This window comes from Callorhinus ursinus, unplaced genomic scaffold (genome assembly GCF_003265705.2).
Source record: "Callorhinus ursinus isolate GAN/ISIS: 27379988/994484 unplaced genomic scaffold, GSC_fseal_2.0 scaffold68, whole genome shotgun sequence".
NCBI lineage: Eukaryota > Metazoa > Chordata > Mammalia > Carnivora > Otariidae > Callorhinus > Callorhinus ursinus.
In genome coordinates this window covers 174,655-192,973 of record NW_027397130.1, presented here as the reverse complement: position 1 = coordinate 192,973, position 18,319 = coordinate 174,655, and the positions used below count along the sequence as shown (strand labels likewise).

Below are 18,319 nucleotides of genomic sequence, written 5' to 3'. Positions count from 1 at the left end.
TAGAAATAAACCAAACCCACCAAGATCAGAAACTAAACAAATAAAACAAAAGTGCATGGAGGAGAGGCGCTCCAGGCAGCCGTCAGACAAGGGCGCGGCCCCACACCCGAGGGCAGCACAGGTGCGTGACCTGTCTGTCCTGCACTGAGGACGCCAACCCACCTCCGGGAAGATGGGGCATCCTCCTGGCAGTCCCCTTGGGTGTCCCCGTGCGGGCGCACGCCCAGACTCCCTCCCGGGTGGTCCCCTCGTGAATCCTCGGGCCTGCAGCCCCTGCCAGGCGCTGTGGCCATTGAGGACACACTGCTCCGTGGTGGCTAATTGGCTCCTGATGCAGAGACCATGCTGCCAGGGGCCCAAGGGAAGCGGGCCAGGCAGAGGTTCTCTGCTGTGGTGGCAAGTGCTGGGGGTACCCTCGGAAGGGACACTCTCAGAAAAGCAGGGCCCCCGGATGAAGCCCAGTTCTAAGCTCTCCTTTCCACAGACGCCGCATCTGCTCACCTCAAGGGCCCAGGAATTCAAGTCCCTGTCATGATGCACATATTAAAGGCTACCTTCTTCAAAAGCCAGACTTTTTTGTTTGCTTATCTTACCCCACCCCATGGCCGGGAACGACCAGGTCCTAAATGAACCAGACACGCCTGCCTGTCTGTGCCCCCAGCTCCCTCACAGGCAGATGCGTCCATCAGCCACCGGGAAGGCGATGGACTGTGCCACCCCTGCCCTGGTTAGTGCAGCAAGGCGGTCGTGCCAATCCCAGGGCAAAGCTCGCCAAAATTTACCTCACTGATTTATTTCACCTAAACCCCAAGAACAATTCACATTTCTAGAGTGGGGGCCAGTCTTCCTTGGTCAGACTTCGGCAACACCATCCTTCTCTGATGCCCACGCCCAGGACGGAGACATGGTGATGCGCAACCTGGCAGCCTGCCTCTCCTGGCCCTTGTGGCTCTGACCGCTCCCCCCCGACCTCCTTCCCCACAGTTTCCGGGACTGACCAGGCCAGGCGTCCAACCTGCCCCTTCTCTCCCTGCCCACCACTGCAGGATCTGGTCGTCCTCCGTGCCCTCCGCCAGCCCAGTGGTGACTGTGCTGATGTCCATCGGCAGCTTTATCAGGAGCCTCCCTGGTCCGCGGTTCTCGCCGTTCTGAACCGGGCTCCACCCGGTCCAACTTGGCCTTCCTTCATTTTCTTTCTTGCTCTCCAGCAAACGCAGAGAAAGCCTTGGAGGATATACTGGAGAGGAGAGGGTATCTTCAGCCCTCCTCTCTCCTTCTCCTACAGTCCTGCCAGTGGGAGCTTCCTGAGTATTTCAGAAAGAGCAGTCCTAACGGAGCAACAGAAAATCGCCACCTCCCTGCACCCAAAGGCCGAAAAAGCACCCTTTGCTATGTGGTGGGTGTAGCTGTCTTTGGTGGAAAAACTGTCTTTGTTTAGGAAACTGTTGGACGGACCCTCTAAGAGTGAAAACAGGCCCCGGAGCCAGGTCTGCAAGGAGATGAGGGAACGAGAGGGAGTTTTATCTAAGAAAAAGGCAGAAAAAGAGACCGGAGATGCCGAAGCAGCAGGACAGGCACTGCAGCCCCGGGGTTTGTCTCCAAGAGCAGGGCCGTCTGAGAGGTAATTTTTTGCCACTTGCTCGCATAGGCACACAATCTCCCCAAACCTCCCTGTGGACCCAGACCTTGTACAGAAGGTCCTGGTAATCAAGGAAAAGGCTGAGCCAATACGAGATGACAAGGTTCGTAGGTGAATTCAGCACAAGCAGAAACTCTGAGCCACGGCCGACCTCGCGAACACCAAAGCAGCTACCCAAGGAATGCCCAGAAGACGTGGGTGCCCTGCATCCCCAGACCCAGAGGAGCCCGAAGGGAGACCACATACAGACAGACATTCTTAAAGCGTGTTTTAAAGTCAGTAATAAGGTGCGCCTGCGGGGCTTAGTCGTTGGGTGTCTGCCTTTGGCTCAGGTCATGATCCCGGGGTCCTGGGATCGAGCCCCGCATCGGGCTCCCAGCTCAGCGGGAAGTCTGCTTCTCCCTCTGCCTGCCCCTCCCCCTGCTTGTGCTCTCTCTCTCTCAATAAATAAATAATAATCTTTAAAAAAAAATAAAGTAACAAGAAAATCCACGGGTGAACACACGCTATTATGCTTCTCGGTCACCTGTCATAATCCTTCGTCATGTGACTGAAGATGCTTTATAGACATTGTAGTAATTCCCATATACTGACCACACATAAATTGTTTTCAGAATTTCTGAGATCCCTACAAATGAAGTCTAGAGTCAAGGGCATGAGCATTTTTTAAGTTCTTGATAACAAAATGCCTAACTTTGCTGCCGAGCACCCCCAATTCACACTTTCCAAATACGAACTATCTGCACTTCAGAAAACCCTGTTAACGTGGTTTTTAAAAACTCGTATCTCAGGGCGCCTGGGTGGCTCAGTTGGTTAAGCGACTGCCTTCGGCTCAGGTCATGATCCTGGAGTCCCCGGGATCGAGTCCCGCATCGGGCTCCCTGCTCAGCGGGGAGTCTGCTTCTCCCTCTGACCCTCCTCCCTTTCATGCTCTCTCTCTCTCTCATTCTCTCTCTCAAATAAATAAATAAAAACTCGTATCTCACTAATGTAACTTTTGTTTCCTTGGTCACAAGTGACCTAAAGGTACGTTAAAGCCCACCTGCAGTCAGCTGTCCTCTGTCCTTCCCGACAGATCCACCACCGGCCCTTCTCTGCGCTTTCTTATCACTGTGTGCATTACGTCTTATCTAAGGCTGTTCATCAGCTAAGTGTTTGTCCACATCTTCCCAGTTTATGTGATTCTTTTGTACAATTCTGCATTTTTATATAATCCTATTTATTAAAAATTAACTCATTCAGTGCTACGGCAATTTAACAGCAAGAGCCCATGAACCTTAACTTTTAAGTCTTATCATTATATATTAGAATAATGATTTTCAAGAACCACACTAAAATGTCAGGTCATTTAATTATTCAACCACTACATATACACACGCTTTAAATAAAATAGTTACTTACCGAATCCAAAAAGCAAAGGTAAGATCCTGAGCTTTGTGCTATTGCTTGATTTTTAGAATATCCAACTGTTTGAAAAAAGAAAGATAAAAGTTCTTTTGTAATTCAATTTTCAATGGTCTTCTCTTTCCTAGAACTTAGGGTAATGGTACTACAAGGGAGCTAACAACATTGTACACTACCAGGTAAAAAAAAACCAGGTCAGCCCTAGACAGAGTGAAAGGGAAGCAAACGGAAAACAGCGCTGCGTCTTTAGGGGCTAAGACGCAAAGAGACCACATGGGACCAGCGTAGTGAGGAGGGATTGCTCACTGGAGGAAAGCAGACTCAGCAACCATTTACTGAGTGTAACACTAAGCTAAGCTGGGGAGAATATTAAAAAAGAAAAAATCAAAATGTCCCTGAATGGAAGTGCTTGAGTAAATGCCGTCAGGAATGCTGATAAAAGTCAAGATATGGTTACCTGGGGAGGGGGTAACGCGTGTGTGATCGGCTGGTAAAAGCTCACTGGGCTGGACACCATGAGCGGTTATCTGAATGCATCCCTCAGTGGTAATTACAGTCACTGCTAGCGTTCATCACGTCTGGACACGCACATACCCTATGACCCAGCAGCTCCCTGCTAGGTGCAGACCCCACAAACACCCCCACGTTCACCAAGATGTGATAGTCCCCAACGTAAAACGGAAACGCTGAGAAAAATACCGTGATGAGAATGAACAACCCCGGTTTGCATGCACATGTGCATGATGTCCACATGGTGTTCAAGGGCAGCAAATTCATCTGGAATCAGGGGGTTGCCTTGGGAAGTGGGCAGGGACCAGAAGGGACACAGGGGACCTCTGAGGGCTGGTGATGTCGGCTCTTCATCGGGGCGCTGGTTACATGGCGTGCTCAGTTTGAGAAAATTAACTGAACTGGCATTTATGATAAGTGCACTTTTCTGTACGGATGTTATGTTTTAATAAATGTTTTAGAAACACTTTGCCTTCAAAGAGATTGCAACTGAGTTGGGAAAAGTTAAATGATGACCTCCGGCTGCACTGAATGAACAGTGCTGGAGAAGTACCAGGAGGCTTACAAAGACAAGGGGCAAGAGGGGGCCTGGGGCCGCTAGGGTTTGATAAAGAGCAGATGCCAGAGCGTGCCCAGCGGTGTGGGGAACAGCAGGCCATGGAGGCAGGCAGGAGGGCAGGCCCGGCCCAATAAGCTTTCTGAGTAAGGAGTGGCCACAGAACTCAGCACTGAGGCAGCTGAGTCCGGGTGCTGAGGCCCAGGGCAGGTTACAGGAGGTATTTAGAGGGGCCGAAGGGACCTCAAGGTACAAGATACACCTCCCTAGAAAAGCAGTTACCAACACCTGAATCGAGTTAACCAGCCAGTTACGGATTTGGGGCCACGGAGAAAAGTCACAGAAACTGAAACAGATGTGCGCAGACATAAAACAGTAAATCCCTCTAGTACTCCAGCTCAGGCGAACTGAAGAACGTCTCGTTGGTGCCAGGGACACAGTGATACGTTGCCTCAGGCCACACCGGAGCACTCCCTGGTTTTCCACGCCACGGACAGCGTCTCTGAGGCAGGGAGAGAAGGCAGCCGCTCCAGTCAGCGGCTCTGAGCAAACTGCAGCCCCAGTGCCAGAGAAGCAGGGACACGGCCTTGCTCAGGTCACCCAGGCTGTGGCCCAGGGCAGTGCCCTTGTGCAGGCTGTTTTCACACAAGGCGGCAGCTCAGTCTCTAGCATTAATTCTAGAGTTCAGCCAACCCAAATCAGTCAGCAGAGCGGTCCCAGGTCTCCAAGAACCACTGGTGTAACAGGCAGAGAAGGGAGCGCGGCAAGGGCCCGGGGAGGGTTTCGCGGCCGCACGGACACAGCTGTGGCTAAAGCTGTGTTGCCGCTGCCAGGCATGGCAGGCCCAGGAAAGGCCTCTTGGGATCAAAACCAAAGCGCTGCATGAGGACAATGCAAATGGGAAGAGATGGTCCACAATCCCATTTAAATTACCAGGAGTTCTGTTTAAAAAGCTGCTTAGTAGAGTCAGGTTTCAGAAGGGGAAAAAATTGAACCAGAATTTGGATAACGAAGGAAAACATGTCTCACTAAGGAAGCTGGAAGTTCCTCACAATGAGTCCTATGTTTGGCAAAGACAAGGAATTTGCTTTAATATTACTGCCTTGAAGAAAGTCAAATGTTTGTGCCAGGGCCTGATGTCCGGGGAGGCTGTCCCTTTGTGACGGAGCCGGTTGTCATGGTCACAGCAGGAAAAACGCAGCCACCCTCACTCTTTGGAGAGGACAGAATTGTGTTGTGTTTTCATTTTAGCAAGTGACCGCATTTTTAAGAAATGTTTTGTTCTGTTATGATATGAAATAATAAGAAATGAATCTTAATCCAATTTAAATAACTCAGCACTCCTGGAAAAGGAAACACTGGATTTATGTTATCCAATAGTCGACATAACTTTCTCTATTTCAGAAAATATCTTTGTAGGAAAATATGCTCTTTCGGATGTCATCAAATTAACTCCGTTCCATAATTGGAATGCAGGGCCCCTCTGAATTCACCTTGCCCCCTTCAAAGTGACAGCACAACCGCTTCATTTCTTCACACTATGACAACTCATTTTGTTACTGACAAAACACATACAAGTGTGATATGACTCAAGTTATATCTAATCTATAAAAAGTATTTTATAAAAAACAAAATGTGTTTAAAATGGAGATTAGGGGCGCCTGGGTGGCTCAGTCATTATGCGGCTGCCTTCAGCTCAGGTCATGATCCCGGGGTCCTGGGATCGAGCCCCGCGTCGGGCTCCCTGCTCAGTGGGAAGCCTGCTTCTCCCTCTCCCACTCCCCCTGCTTGTGTTCCCTCTCTCGCTGTGTCTCTCTCTCTGTCAAATAAGTAAATAGAATCTTTAAAAATAATAAAATAAAATGGAGATTAGACAAGTAAAGACACACCATCACCAAAATGCCCTCGACTTCCTTTATCAACTACGGAAGATGCAAACCATCTTAATTAAAGAATATTTTAAAAAGACATTCAAACTAGTTTCAGAAACCACAATTTGTTTACACATATCTCAGAAGCAAGCTGAAACAGATGTTCTACAATAACTGATTTCTTTCAAGTTTTCTATTTCAAACAATGAAAACAAGAAATAATTTGGGAAAAAACGGGAGTGTCTTCCAGATGCATGAGTTAACAGTGAAGATCAGGATGCCAAGAACGGGCAGCGACTGAGTGGCTCTAGCACCTATGCCTTCTCAGCAATGGGCACGGGCACCTGCTGCCCGAAAGGGAAACCAAGGCACAGAGAAGTGGAGGGTGGGGCCCGCCGCAGCCTGGCTGCCTGCCGCCCAGTCCTCTGCCCTGGTCCTCTGGTGGCAGGGCCCCCAAGAGGCAATGCCAAAGAGTGTGGTCTTTCAATATAAACTTAGAAAAAAACTTTCTTTTAAAATGACCAATTTTAAGAACTATTACTGGTTTTAAATTTTTTCTAAAATATGTCTACACTTTCCTGCTCTTCTAAGTAGGATACGGGGTGCTGTTTATGAGGGATGTGGTGTGGGGTTGGGGCACTCTGTTTCTGTTTCATTCCGTGAACTCAACTATTTAACTCAGGCCCACCAACACCCTCCCTCTCCTTGGCCCAGGAACACAGACCTCAGTGTTGGCAGGAAGCTGCCGAAAGTGACGGCAGGGTACCGGGAGGACGGGTATCGAGCCGCCCCCATGGAGTAGCACACTGCTTTGTGGAGAGCCAGTGTTGCGAAAGGTTAGCCCTGTCTGAGGGCGGGCCCCCAGGAACTCAGGAGGAGACAGCCTGGGCTCAGATGTCCTCTGCGAACTCTGAGTAGGCCAGCAAGTCCTCCAGGGTCAGGCGCAAGCTCTGTGAGGTCATGCTGGGGGAACGCTCTTGAGAATCGGAAGTGAACCACCTGACCACCAAAACTGGCAGAAAAGAGCAGAGAGAGGGAACAGGATGAAAGGGCTTTGAGGGCAAGAAGTGTCTGGGAAGAGTGGCCGTCTCTCCTGCTCACGCCTCTCTGGAGAGACTTGCTGAAGCATAACCCTACCCCCACCCTGACCCCTACCTGCCCACCGACAGGACAGTCACACGCCAGTCTGAACAGGACGTGGAGCAGAGCCAGCACAGCCCTGGCTCTAGAGCAGGGGACCCAGAGGGATCCCAAACCTCCACCCTGCCCACCCCTGAAATATCACGAGAGCGACAAGATTCCCTGAGGACCAAGCCCATGAGGGAGTGGGGCTGACGCCACACCACTCCTGAGGCTATTTTGAAGCAGTGGTCCTCAACTGTGGATGCACCCAGCATCTCTTAGGAAGCGTCCACAGTCCCAGTGCAGAGGCGGCACCCAAACCGATGACTCAGGAATATCTTAGGGTGGGACTCAGGCATCAGGGCTCCCAAAGCTTCGCAGGCCCTTCTAACATGCAACCAAAGCTGAGGCCCACTATTTAAAGGACAAACTCCTACAACCTGCAGGGGCCTGTCCACAGGTTCCGGCCTCATCATCTGGCCTACCTCCTCCTTCAACCCAGCAGTGTATGCGGGCATATTAATTTCAAGTCTCATACAAAAACTTTAAAGTGAAGCTAAAGGAAACCCAATATATTACAATTAAAGCTAAGAATGCAAAGCTAATCATTCAGTATAAAAACAGAAGGTGCATGAAAAGCAACGACACCTCAACCCAGCATTATAAAATTTCAAAACTCAAAACATAAAGAGAAAAATCTTAAACACTTTCAGAAAAGAAAACTTTTAAGGAGTCAGACTGACATAAGATTTCTTAACAAAACCAGAAGACACCAGAAGATAACGAGGCAATCCTTCAAAATTCTAAGGGAAATGATTTTGGAACCTAGAATTCTATACCTAGCCAAACTGTCAATTGAGCCTAAGTACAAAATGAAGACATTTTCAGACATGTAAAAACTCCAAACATTTTACCATCTACATGCCAGATACGGAAAATGTACTTCAAGGAGTACTCCAGCAACACAAAAAAGGAACATGTAAAATGAAAACTAAATAAAAGAAAAAGAGAAGGGGGAAAATACCAAACAACGGCAGGTGTATAGAAAGTAAAAGAGAATAAGGCAGAAGGTCTTTAAAGGCCCCCCAGATCCTGACACTTGGGAGCCCCCCGGGCACAGCCCAGAGCCAACAGCAGAGGGTCTCAGTTCTGAGTCTAACCCACCACACGGTCTGGTCTGCGGTGAACAGCACCTGTCAGAATCAACTTTACAGTAAAGCACATAAAACAAGTTACAGAACAGAGTGTGGAGATGATGCACCCTGACAATGTGACCATATTACAATAAACAAAATCCCTGCAGGGGAAACGAGAAGTGCAGTGTGGAACACTTCAGTGGCTGAACATTTCCTCGTTCAGTGAGTACCGACTGACACTATGTGAATTAGATCAACTAAGACCAAAAAACACTGGTTGCTTCTAGGGTGTGAGGCTTCTGTGTTTCACTGTAGACCATCTGTATGCCTGAACTTCTTTTTATCACACGCTGGTATTCAAAAAAATTGTTATTACTCAAAGCAGACATTTGTGAGAATGAGTAAATGCTTTTTTTCTGTCTCTACACAGGCTGCGGGGCCAGTTTACATAGGTAAGACAGAGACTGGTGAGCCGCAATATACAAAAATGCCCTATGAGCAAAGCCCAGGGCGTTCTGCTCTTATCCCTAAGCGGGACACTAAATAAGCACCAAACAGCTACAAATCAATTTCCCATATGTCCATAGATACAAAAATCCTGAAGGAAACTGAGTAATTGTACAAAAATACTACCATGTCATCGCTGATAGTTCTAGCACTGTTCATTGTTAAGAAAAATACTAAAATAACTTACTATGATAAGTATGTCAGGGGAAACAAATAAGCAATCACCTTAACAGATACCTAAGAGACATTTAATAAAATTCTATACTGATCCCTCATCTTCTGAAGGCTAAGTTAGGAATCACAAGTTAACTCAAAAAAGGCATCTGTTAGGAAGCAATAGTAAATATCATGCTTAACACTGAAACACTAGGAACATTCCCTCTACATCAGGAACAATATAAGGATTCAGTAATGGGATTCCACAGTGTTCTTCTAGACTTCTTACCCCAGTAAGAAATATGAGAAGTATAAATTAGAAAAAAGAAACAAAACATTAACACATATTCAGGATTAGAACGCTTAATACAAATCAGAGATAAGGTAAGAAACTGAGTTGGGTAAGACAGTGCAAGAACAAACCAGTAGTCCACCCCACTCCACCTACCTAATCCCAGTATTAGAAGTGCCTTTGAAACAGAAGAAAATCGTACGGCTCTGAACACCTGACTTAAAACTACAGGAACCTCTACAGGAGACAGGAGGCTGTAGCTGGCACGGGAGGGAACCCGAACACCACAGTCCAGGGGCTGACTTGGGAAGAACTCTGGGGTCCTGTTCTTTTCTCTAGCCACCACTGTTCAGGTGAGCTGACTACCCATCCCTCCCTCCATTACCCGAAGCAAAAGAACATCAGGTTGAAGAGGTACCATCAGGGTGGGGAGGGGCTGTCCCCACAAATACAGAAGACCAGCTGTGTCAGCCCCCCCCCCCTCTCCCCAGCCACTCTGAAAAGGGGAAGGAACGGCATGGAGCAGAGGAAGGTGGAAAGGTGGAAAGAAGGGAGCAAGGGAAGCAAGAGAGAGAGCAGGAGGACAGAAGTTGTACAAGAAGGTTACCTGAGGGGCAAGCTCACCTGTCCGGGAGGGGAGCTGGGGGCAGCAGGGAGGGACTGAAGGAGAGGCTGTGCATGTCGTGATGACATTTCTTCATCACAGGGTCCGCCAGCCCACATGCAACTGTGCCAGATGCAGACATGCAAATGGTGAAGGAACTCATCGCTAGCACAAGAAATGTGGAAAGTCCTTCAGGCAGAAGGAAAACGACAGCAAAGGGAAATACAGATCTAGACAAAGAAGTGAAGAGCTGGAAATAGTAACTGTATGGGTGAGCATGTGATTCTCTTTCTTACTGCATATGTCTCTTTAAAGTTAACACTGACGTCCTGTGGGGTTTACAATACAGGCAAAGTAAGGTGTAGGACCACAGCAGCATAAGGAGCAGAGGAGAGAAATGCCCGGATACTGTTGTAAGATCCTTACACTACACGCAAAGATACAGGTGGACGCTTTAAAGGCTGAACTCAGTAATATGCTGAAGATGTACACTATAACCCCAAATCAATCACTAAAATAACAGAGAATTCTAGCTACTAAGCCAATAGGAGATGAAACAGAACCATCAAGAATTTTGACTGGAGTTAGGCTTCCAGAATGACAGTACGCAGAGCCCCACAGATTGCCTGAACCGCCTAAATAGAAACTGGTGGGCATCATAAAAAAAAAGCCACCACTTACAATCTCTGGAAATGGCCCCAAGGATATACAGCAATTGAAGAAATATTTGCTGAGGAAAATGACTCAAATTCAGTGAGAACAGTGACAGTCTGTGGTACTTGAACCAAGACCGGCTCCGTTCCTCCCCGAGGGGGAATCCCCTTCCCACGTGGGCACGCAGGGCTCCCCTCCCCCTCCCACCAGCTGGAGGCTGGGGTACCCAAACTCTCCACAGGGCATCAGCACTTTTCATCCCGACTGCAGGCACCTGGTGCTGAGGCTGAGGCCCAGGCACGTGACATTCAAAAGTAGGTCTCCCTTCTTCCACCCAGCCCCTACCCTGGCACAGAGACATTACCTACCTTGGGTGTGGTATCACCAAGAATACTGGGACCCCCCCCCACGGCCCTTGCCCCGGCTTGTGGGGAAGGGGTTCCTTCCCCACGCCCTTTGCAACAGGGTGTGGAGAAGTCTATGTGCAAGGGCCCTCTCGAGCTCTGGTGAGAGGCAGCTGGTAGAGGGAATGGGAAATGTGGCTGAACTGGCTTCTCAGTGCAGTCATGGCCAAAGGGCAGTGGGGTAACATATCCAAAGCACTCAAAGAGAAAAACCGTTAACCAAGAATCGTATATCCAGAAAAGCTACTTCTCAAAAATAAGGAGAAATTAAGACATTCCCAGATAAAAATAGAGAATTTCTAGCTAGTAGCTCTGCCTTACAAAAAATACTAAAGGAAGTTCTTTAGGCTAAAAAGATTGACCCCAAGAAATTCCAGGGAGTACTTCAAATCCATTACAAAAAAACGAAAACAAAAGCAAAAAACAACAAAAGTAATTATTTTATAAAAGACAATATAAATACATATTTCTCCTTCCCTCTTTTAACTGATTTAAAAAGCAACTGTATAAAAAAATGTGTATGTATGATTAGGTCTATAACAAACAGAAATTCTTGATCTGGCAAAATAATCCTTCAAAAACGAAGGAGAAATTAAAGACATTCCTAGATAAACAAGTGCTGAGGAAGCTCTTCACTAGCAGGCCTGCCCTTACAAGAAATGCTAACGGGAGTCCTTCAGGCTGTAACCAAGGTGCGCTGGACAAGAACCTGAAACCACACAAAGGAGTCAAAGATGCTAATAAAGTTTACTACATGGATAAATATAAAAGCCAGTATTGTTCTATTTTTACTTTGAATTTTTTCCTCTCTGACTTAAAAGACAAATACATTGAGCAATGATTATAAATCTATGTCAGTGGGCGCATGGTATTATCAATGTAAACTGTGATAACAACATAAAATGGGAAGTACAGAACTGTGTGGGGCAGAGCTCTATACACTATTGAAACTAAATTCGTGTTAATTCCAACTAGGTTGTTATAAATTTAATATATTAATTGTAATCTCCACAGTCAGCACTAAGAAAATAACCTACAAATACATGCAACAGGAAACGAGAAGAGAATCAAAATGGCACACTAGAAATAATCAAGCATAAAAGAGAGCACTAATGGAGGGCTATGGAACAAAAAACCAACAAGATGGTAAAAGGCCTTCTTTGTCACTAACTACTAAATGCAAATGGATTAAATACTCCAATTAAAAGGCAAAGATTGGGAGAATGGATTTTAAAAATACATGATCCGTTTAAATACTGTCTATAAGACATTCACTTTAGATCCAAAGGCAGAGAGGAGTTAAAAGTGAAAAGGCTGGAAAAATAGATTCCATTCAACTAGTAACCCAAAGGGTACTGAAATGCTTGGTTATTCTGATACCAGCCAAAATAAACCCTAAGTCAAAAATTGTTACTAGAAACAAAGGACGTTCTATATTGATAAAAGGGTCAATCAAGAAGACATAACAATTATAAAACTATACACATCTAACAAGAGAGCCCCAAAATAAGTGAAGCAAAAACTGGCAGAATGAAAGAGAGAAAAAGACAGTTTGGGGACGCCTGGGTGGTTCAGTCAGTTAAGCATCTGCCTTCGGCTCAGGTCATGATCCCAGGTACTGGGACGGAGCCCTGCATCGGGCTTCCCCCTCCTCCTCCCCCCACCCCCGGCCCCGTGCTCTTTCTCACTATCTCTCTTTCTCAAATGGATGAATTTTTTTTTTTAAGATTTTTTTTTTGTTTATTTGACAGAGAGAGAGAGAGCGGGAGCAAGAACACAAGCAGGGGGAGTGGGAGAGGGAGAAGCAGGCCTCCCGCGGAGCAGGGAGCCCGATGCGGGGCTCGATCTCAGGGCCCTGGGATCATGACCTGAGCTGAAGGCAGACGCTCAACAACTGAGCCACCCAGGCGCCCCAGATGAATTCTTAAAAAAAAAAAAGACGGTTTTACTATAATAGTTGAAGACTTCAACATCCCACTTTCAATAATGGATGGACCATCTAGACAGAAGAGCAGTAAGGTAATAAAGACTGAACAACATTATAAACCAGCAGACCTAACAGACACATACAGACACTCTATGCAACAGTGGAATATCCTTAGACGTATTCCTAGAATATGCTTAGATGGTCTTAGAGATACATCCCTAGAGATAAGTGAAGATGAAAGCACAACACACCAAAACTTATGGGATACAACAAAAGCAGTGCTCAGAGAGAAATTCTTAGCTATGAATGCCTACGTAAGAGAGATCTCAAATCACTAACCTAATTTTACATGTTAAGAAGCTAGAAAGAAGAGCAAACTAAACACACATCTAGCAAAGGAATAAAATAATAAAGATCAGAGGGGAAATAAGTGAAATAGAAAGTAAAAAAAAAAAAAAAGAGTTAAATCAATGAAACCTTTGAAAAGATCCACAAAATTGGCAAACCGTTAGCCAGACCAAGAAAAGAGGGAACTCAAATTACTGAAAACCAAAATGAAAGTGGGTACCTGACTAACAGAAACTTGAAAGGATTCTAAGAAAATACTACAAACTGTGTGCCAACCAGTTAAACAAAAGGGACACATTTGTAGAAATATATAAACTACCAAATCTGACTCAAGAAGAAATACAAAATCTGAACAGACCTAAGAGATAAATAGATTGAATCATTAATCAAAACCTTCCAACAAAAGGGCGCCTGGGTGGCTCAGTTGCTGAGCGTCTGCCTTCGGCTCAGGTCATGATCCCAGGTCCTGGGCTCGAGCCCCGCGTTGGGCTCCCTGCTCCGCGGGAGGCCTGCTTCTCCCTCTGCCGCTCCCCACTAGTCATGCTCTCTCTCTCTCAAATAAATAAAATCTTTAAGAAAAACAAAAACAAAACAAACAAACAGAAACCCTCCCAACCGGACGGCTTCACTGATGAATTCCATCAAACATTTAGGGAATGACACCAATCCTTCCCACTCTTCCAAAAAAATAGAAACGGGGGAAACACCAAACTCAATTCTGTGAGGCCAGCATCACTGTGCCACAGCCAAAGATAGCAGAGCAGCGGAAAGCCACACACCTACATCCCTTACAAACATACATGTGGAAATCTCCTCAACAGACAAATCTATACACGAAACTTAATCAGTGTGGTGCCAGCCCTGGCAGGAGCAGGGCCCGGAGCGTGAGGGCTACAGAACACCAGGTCCCTGTGTGAAGTGATCAAAGTGTTCCAAACCTGAGGGGGGGGGGGGGGGGGGGGGGGGGGCTGCACAGATCTGGGAAAACACTAAAAACCATAAGACTATAGACTTTGATGGCTGAATTGTGTGGCATATGAATAAAGCTGTTATATTAAATGTAACTAATGTAAACACCCAGTTAAAAGGTGAAGATTATCAGACTGGATTTGCTGTCTACAAGAATCTACAGGGAGGGGCTACCCTTTAAAAGAGGTACCCTTCAACAAATGGACTAAAAATTTAAAGAGATGGAAAACATATATCATGTTAACACTAGTCAAAATAAAGCCAGAGCAGTTAAATTAATATCAAACAATGTAGATTTTGGAGCAAAGAAAATCAGCAAGATCAAGAGGGTTATTTCACAATGATGAAGGGTTAATTCTTCATAACAACCCTAAATGCTAACAGAGTTTCAAAATATTGTTAACCCAAACTGATAAAACTACAGAGAGGAATAGACAAATGTACAGAGTTAGAGATTTCAATGCCCCCTTTCAATAACTGACAGAACAAGTAGACCCCAAATCAGCAACAGGGTAGATTTAAACAAGACTGTCCTCAGCTTGACCTGATTCACATTTATGGAAAACTCCATCCAACACCAAGAGCTACACAACCTTCTCAAGTGCACACGGAACATTTGCTAAGACAGGCCACACGTTCAAGACAAAGTATGTTCTCTTACTACAGAAGAGTTACATTAGAAATCTGTAACAGAAAATATCTGGAAAGCCTCTCAAATATTTGGAAACTAACATGCTTCTAAATAATCCGTAAATAAGTCAAAAGAAAATTAGGTGTTTTGAAACAGAACGAAAATGAAAAGAACATCACAATGTTCCTAAAGTGATAGTAAGAGGGGAATTTATATCATGAAATGCCTGTATTAGAAAAAAAGAAAAGTCTCAAATCAATGACCTCAGCTTCCACCTGAAGAATTAGGAAAAGAACAGTGGCACCTGGCGGCTCAGTCGGTTGAGCAACGGACCCTTGGTTTCAGCTCAGGTCCTGATCTCAGGGTCACTGGGGCTCTGTGGTCAGTGGGGAGTCTGCTTAAGATTCTCTCTTCCTCTGCCCCTACCCCCCACCCCGCCCTGCCCCACCCCCCACTTGAATGCACTCACGCATGTGCACTCTCCCTCTAAAATAAAATAAGATCTTAAAAAAAAAAAAGAATTAGGAAAAGAACAAATTAAACTCAAAGCAAGCAGAAGAAAATACAGATCAGGGTGGAAACAGAAAACAGACAAAACAGAAAAAAAGAATATAGAAAATCAATGAAACCAAAAGCTAGTTCTTAGATTTTTAAAAAATTGGACAAAAACAAATCTAATGTCACAGGAAAAGAATTTTAAGAAGTAGAGGTGGGGCGCCTGAGTGGCTCAGTCGTTGAGCCTTCAGCTCAGGTCATGATCTCAGGGTCCTGGGATCAAGCCCTGCATCGGGCTCCCTGCTCAGTGGGAGGCCTGCTTCTCCCTCTCCCACTCCCCTGCTTGTGTTCCCTCTCTCGCTGTGTCTCTATCAAATAAATAAATCTTTAAAAAATTTTTTTAAAAAAAGAAACCTAGGTGTACTGGGTTCTTAATAAGTGATAAACTTTATTATTCAGGATACTTCTCACCAGGATTTGAAAACGAAATTATTATGAAAGTTAATAAAAGAAAATCTTATTTGGAGCAGAGTCAGGAGGCCGGCAGCGGGAGCTCTGTGCCCAGCACTGGTTATCAACTGCAGACCCAATAGGAAGAGAGGCACCTTACAGGTGGGTACTACTTTAGTAACCCAGCTGCAGGAAGGAAGGTTTCCTACTACCCTGGCAACAGCCCAGCCAATGGGAGACGGCCACAGCCCAGCCAATGAGAAGCCACTATACTTCCAGCTCCCAGCTTACTCCAATGGCCTTTCTGTTTACAACAACCCCCCCCGCCCCCTCCCACACCCTATAAGAAGGGCCTCCTCCGCGTCCCCTCCGGCTGTGCCCGTGGTTGTGGCGGCTACAGTGTGTCGTTGGTCGGGGTTCTCCGCTAACCCTCCGCCGGTGCATCAGCGGGCAGTGTTACTGTTAGGGTTAACGTTGTTTAAGTGCACAAGTCATAAGAAACCGTTCCTTACAGTTGAATAATAAACAGGGTCGGGGTGCCTGGGTGGCTCAGTCCTTAAGCGTCTGCCTTTGGCTCAGGTCGTGGTCCCAGGGTCCTGGGATCGAGCCCCGCGTCGGGCTCCCTGCTCGGCGGGGAGCCTGCTTCTCCCTCTCCCACTCCCCCTGCTTGTGTTCCCTCTCTCGCTGTGTCTCTCTCTGTCAAATAAATAAAATCTTTAAAAAAAAAAAAGGGTCACTAACCTCCTCGGGGTGAAGGAGAAGCGTGCCCGCCAATGACCACGGGGATACCAGAACCTTCCAGCTTCACCTTCCATTTCTCAATGATAGTCATGGACTTATCCTGAAAGCACGAGGACATTGGCAGTTCAGGAAACTTCCTCAAAACACTCAGATGTGACACATGCTAGGGCTACATCACCAACAGCAAGTTCACAAATACCTTGCTGGCATCATTAAAAACCGAGAGCTCCATGGAGCCTTCGAAGTCCTGCTGCAAAACAGACTCCAAGCACTCATTCAACCACGGTTCGGCGTTGTGGACTGGGAGGATGATAGACTGCAATTCAAGAGAAACGGGTTGACATATACACGTGTGAAAGCTGATGCCTTTTCCTCCTCTAATTTTCTTCCCCATTACCACTGAGCATCTCCAAAGGCGGAGGCCTGGCTTCCAGAGAAAGAATGTGCCCCCCAAAACAAAAGGTGCCTGTTCCTTCTCACCAAGCTCTTAACGTTCTTTTGTTGCCTAAGATTTATCATGTCTTAGATTTCCCTGAATTGAGGAAAGTATCCTTTTGGATACTTTTGAAAAGCAAACAAGAACCTGAGAGGCACCAAAAATCTTCCCAATTCAATGGCAAATTCATGTGCTTTCCAAACACTGGTCAGAAACATCATTTTGGTTGACACAAGCATCTGTGTATCTTCCAACCCACTCATGAAAATAACCTATTGGTCCTTTCCTCGGTGGAGTAAGCATTTTCGGTAAACTATGTTAGAGAAACTGCAACAAAACTCTTTTTAAGTCCCTGGACACATGCTTTAACAAAGTATGGGGTGGGTGCTGGGAAAATGGGGGTGACCTCCATGTACCTCTCTGTCCTTTCGCTCTACTTAGGAGTTTGGTGCGGTCCTTCTCTATAGACCGGATAAAACGAAAATGTCTAAAGTGTACGGAGTAAAACCAGCGAAACCTGCCAACAAATGAACTGATTACAGGAATCGTCTTAATTTTATATGTTACCACGTTAAGCAATTATAGACTACCCAAAGATAGAAATTAGTGCCTCCCAGCCCTAGAGTTTATACCCTACTGAGGAGTGGACAAATTCCTAAATAAGAAAACAAACACGGGTCATCCAGGTGCGCACAGTACATATGCATACACACACGCATGGCACGAACATACATGCACATCTACACAGAAAATGGATAGGATTATAAAAATAACATCCGAATATGGTTTTGAAAAGCTCACAGATTGAAAGTATAATTCAGTCAAGCTCTTTACTCAGGATCTGATTCAACACAGGATAACCCTTCCCGAATTTATGTTATCCAAAAAAGTGGTCACCTAATTTACTTACATATTTATTGTTAAAGGAAACATTATTCTTTAAAGGAAAAGAAAAAAGGAAAAAGTATCTTTACTGTTCTCAAGATCTGCAATACAGAACATAACGTGAATTTCCGTCCAAGGCGGGCCTTGATAAACTTGGGCTGCAGGCTGCTTCGGGCGGAGACCCTCCCAAGCAAGCCCCCGGGAAGCACGGACCCGCCGCGGGGAGAGGGAGGGGGGAGGGGCGGAGGCTGCTCCCGCGACCCCGGCACCTACCACGTGGGGCGCGGCGGCGGCGGCGGCGGCGGGGTCCCCCCGGGCCCGCATGGCCACGCGCTCCTCCGGCCGCCCCGCCCTTCAAGCCCGTGGCGCTCCACCGCCCACGTCGGCCTGCGGCGCGTGCGCGGGCGGCTCGCCGAGAAGCGCGGCCGAGGCCGGGGCGCGTTCGATTGGCGCGGAGAGCCGTCGATCGGCGGGGAGTGGAGAGGAGCGGTCTAGAGGGGCCGGAAGCCCGGGGTGGGTGCGGCGCACCTCGCAGGCCCGGGGCGGGGGAGGGGAGGAGGCGGGCCGGTGGGAAGGGGGGGG

General features: G+C 46.8%; 1 protein-coding gene across 8 annotated transcripts in view; it reads right to left on the bottom strand.

The window, feature by feature from the left end:
* B3GNTL1 (UDP-GlcNAc:betaGal beta-1,3-N-acetylglucosaminyltransferase like 1) overlaps positions 1-18,193 on the bottom strand; it is a 117,951-nt gene extending 99,758 nt beyond the window's left edge. For 3 of the 8 annotated variants that reach the window (XM_073886124.1, XM_073886122.1, XM_073886123.1), the window contains exons 1-4: positions 17,999-18,186; positions 16,616-16,732; positions 16,417-16,516; positions 3,041-3,105 (exon numbers count right to left, since the gene is read on the bottom strand). In XM_073886124.1, coding sequence (XP_073742225.1) covers positions 3,041-3,105; positions 16,417-16,516; positions 16,616-16,732; positions 17,999-18,061 — 345 coding nt within the window. In that variant the 5' untranslated portion in view covers positions 18,062-18,186. Of the gene's footprint in view, positions 1-3,040; positions 3,106-16,416; positions 16,517-16,615; positions 16,733-17,998 lie in introns of all 8 variants that reach the window. The other 5 variants (XM_073886126.1, XM_073886121.1, XM_025859688.2 and 2 more) reach the window with 5 other exon arrangements.
* Positions 18,194-18,319: the final 126 nt, after the last annotated feature.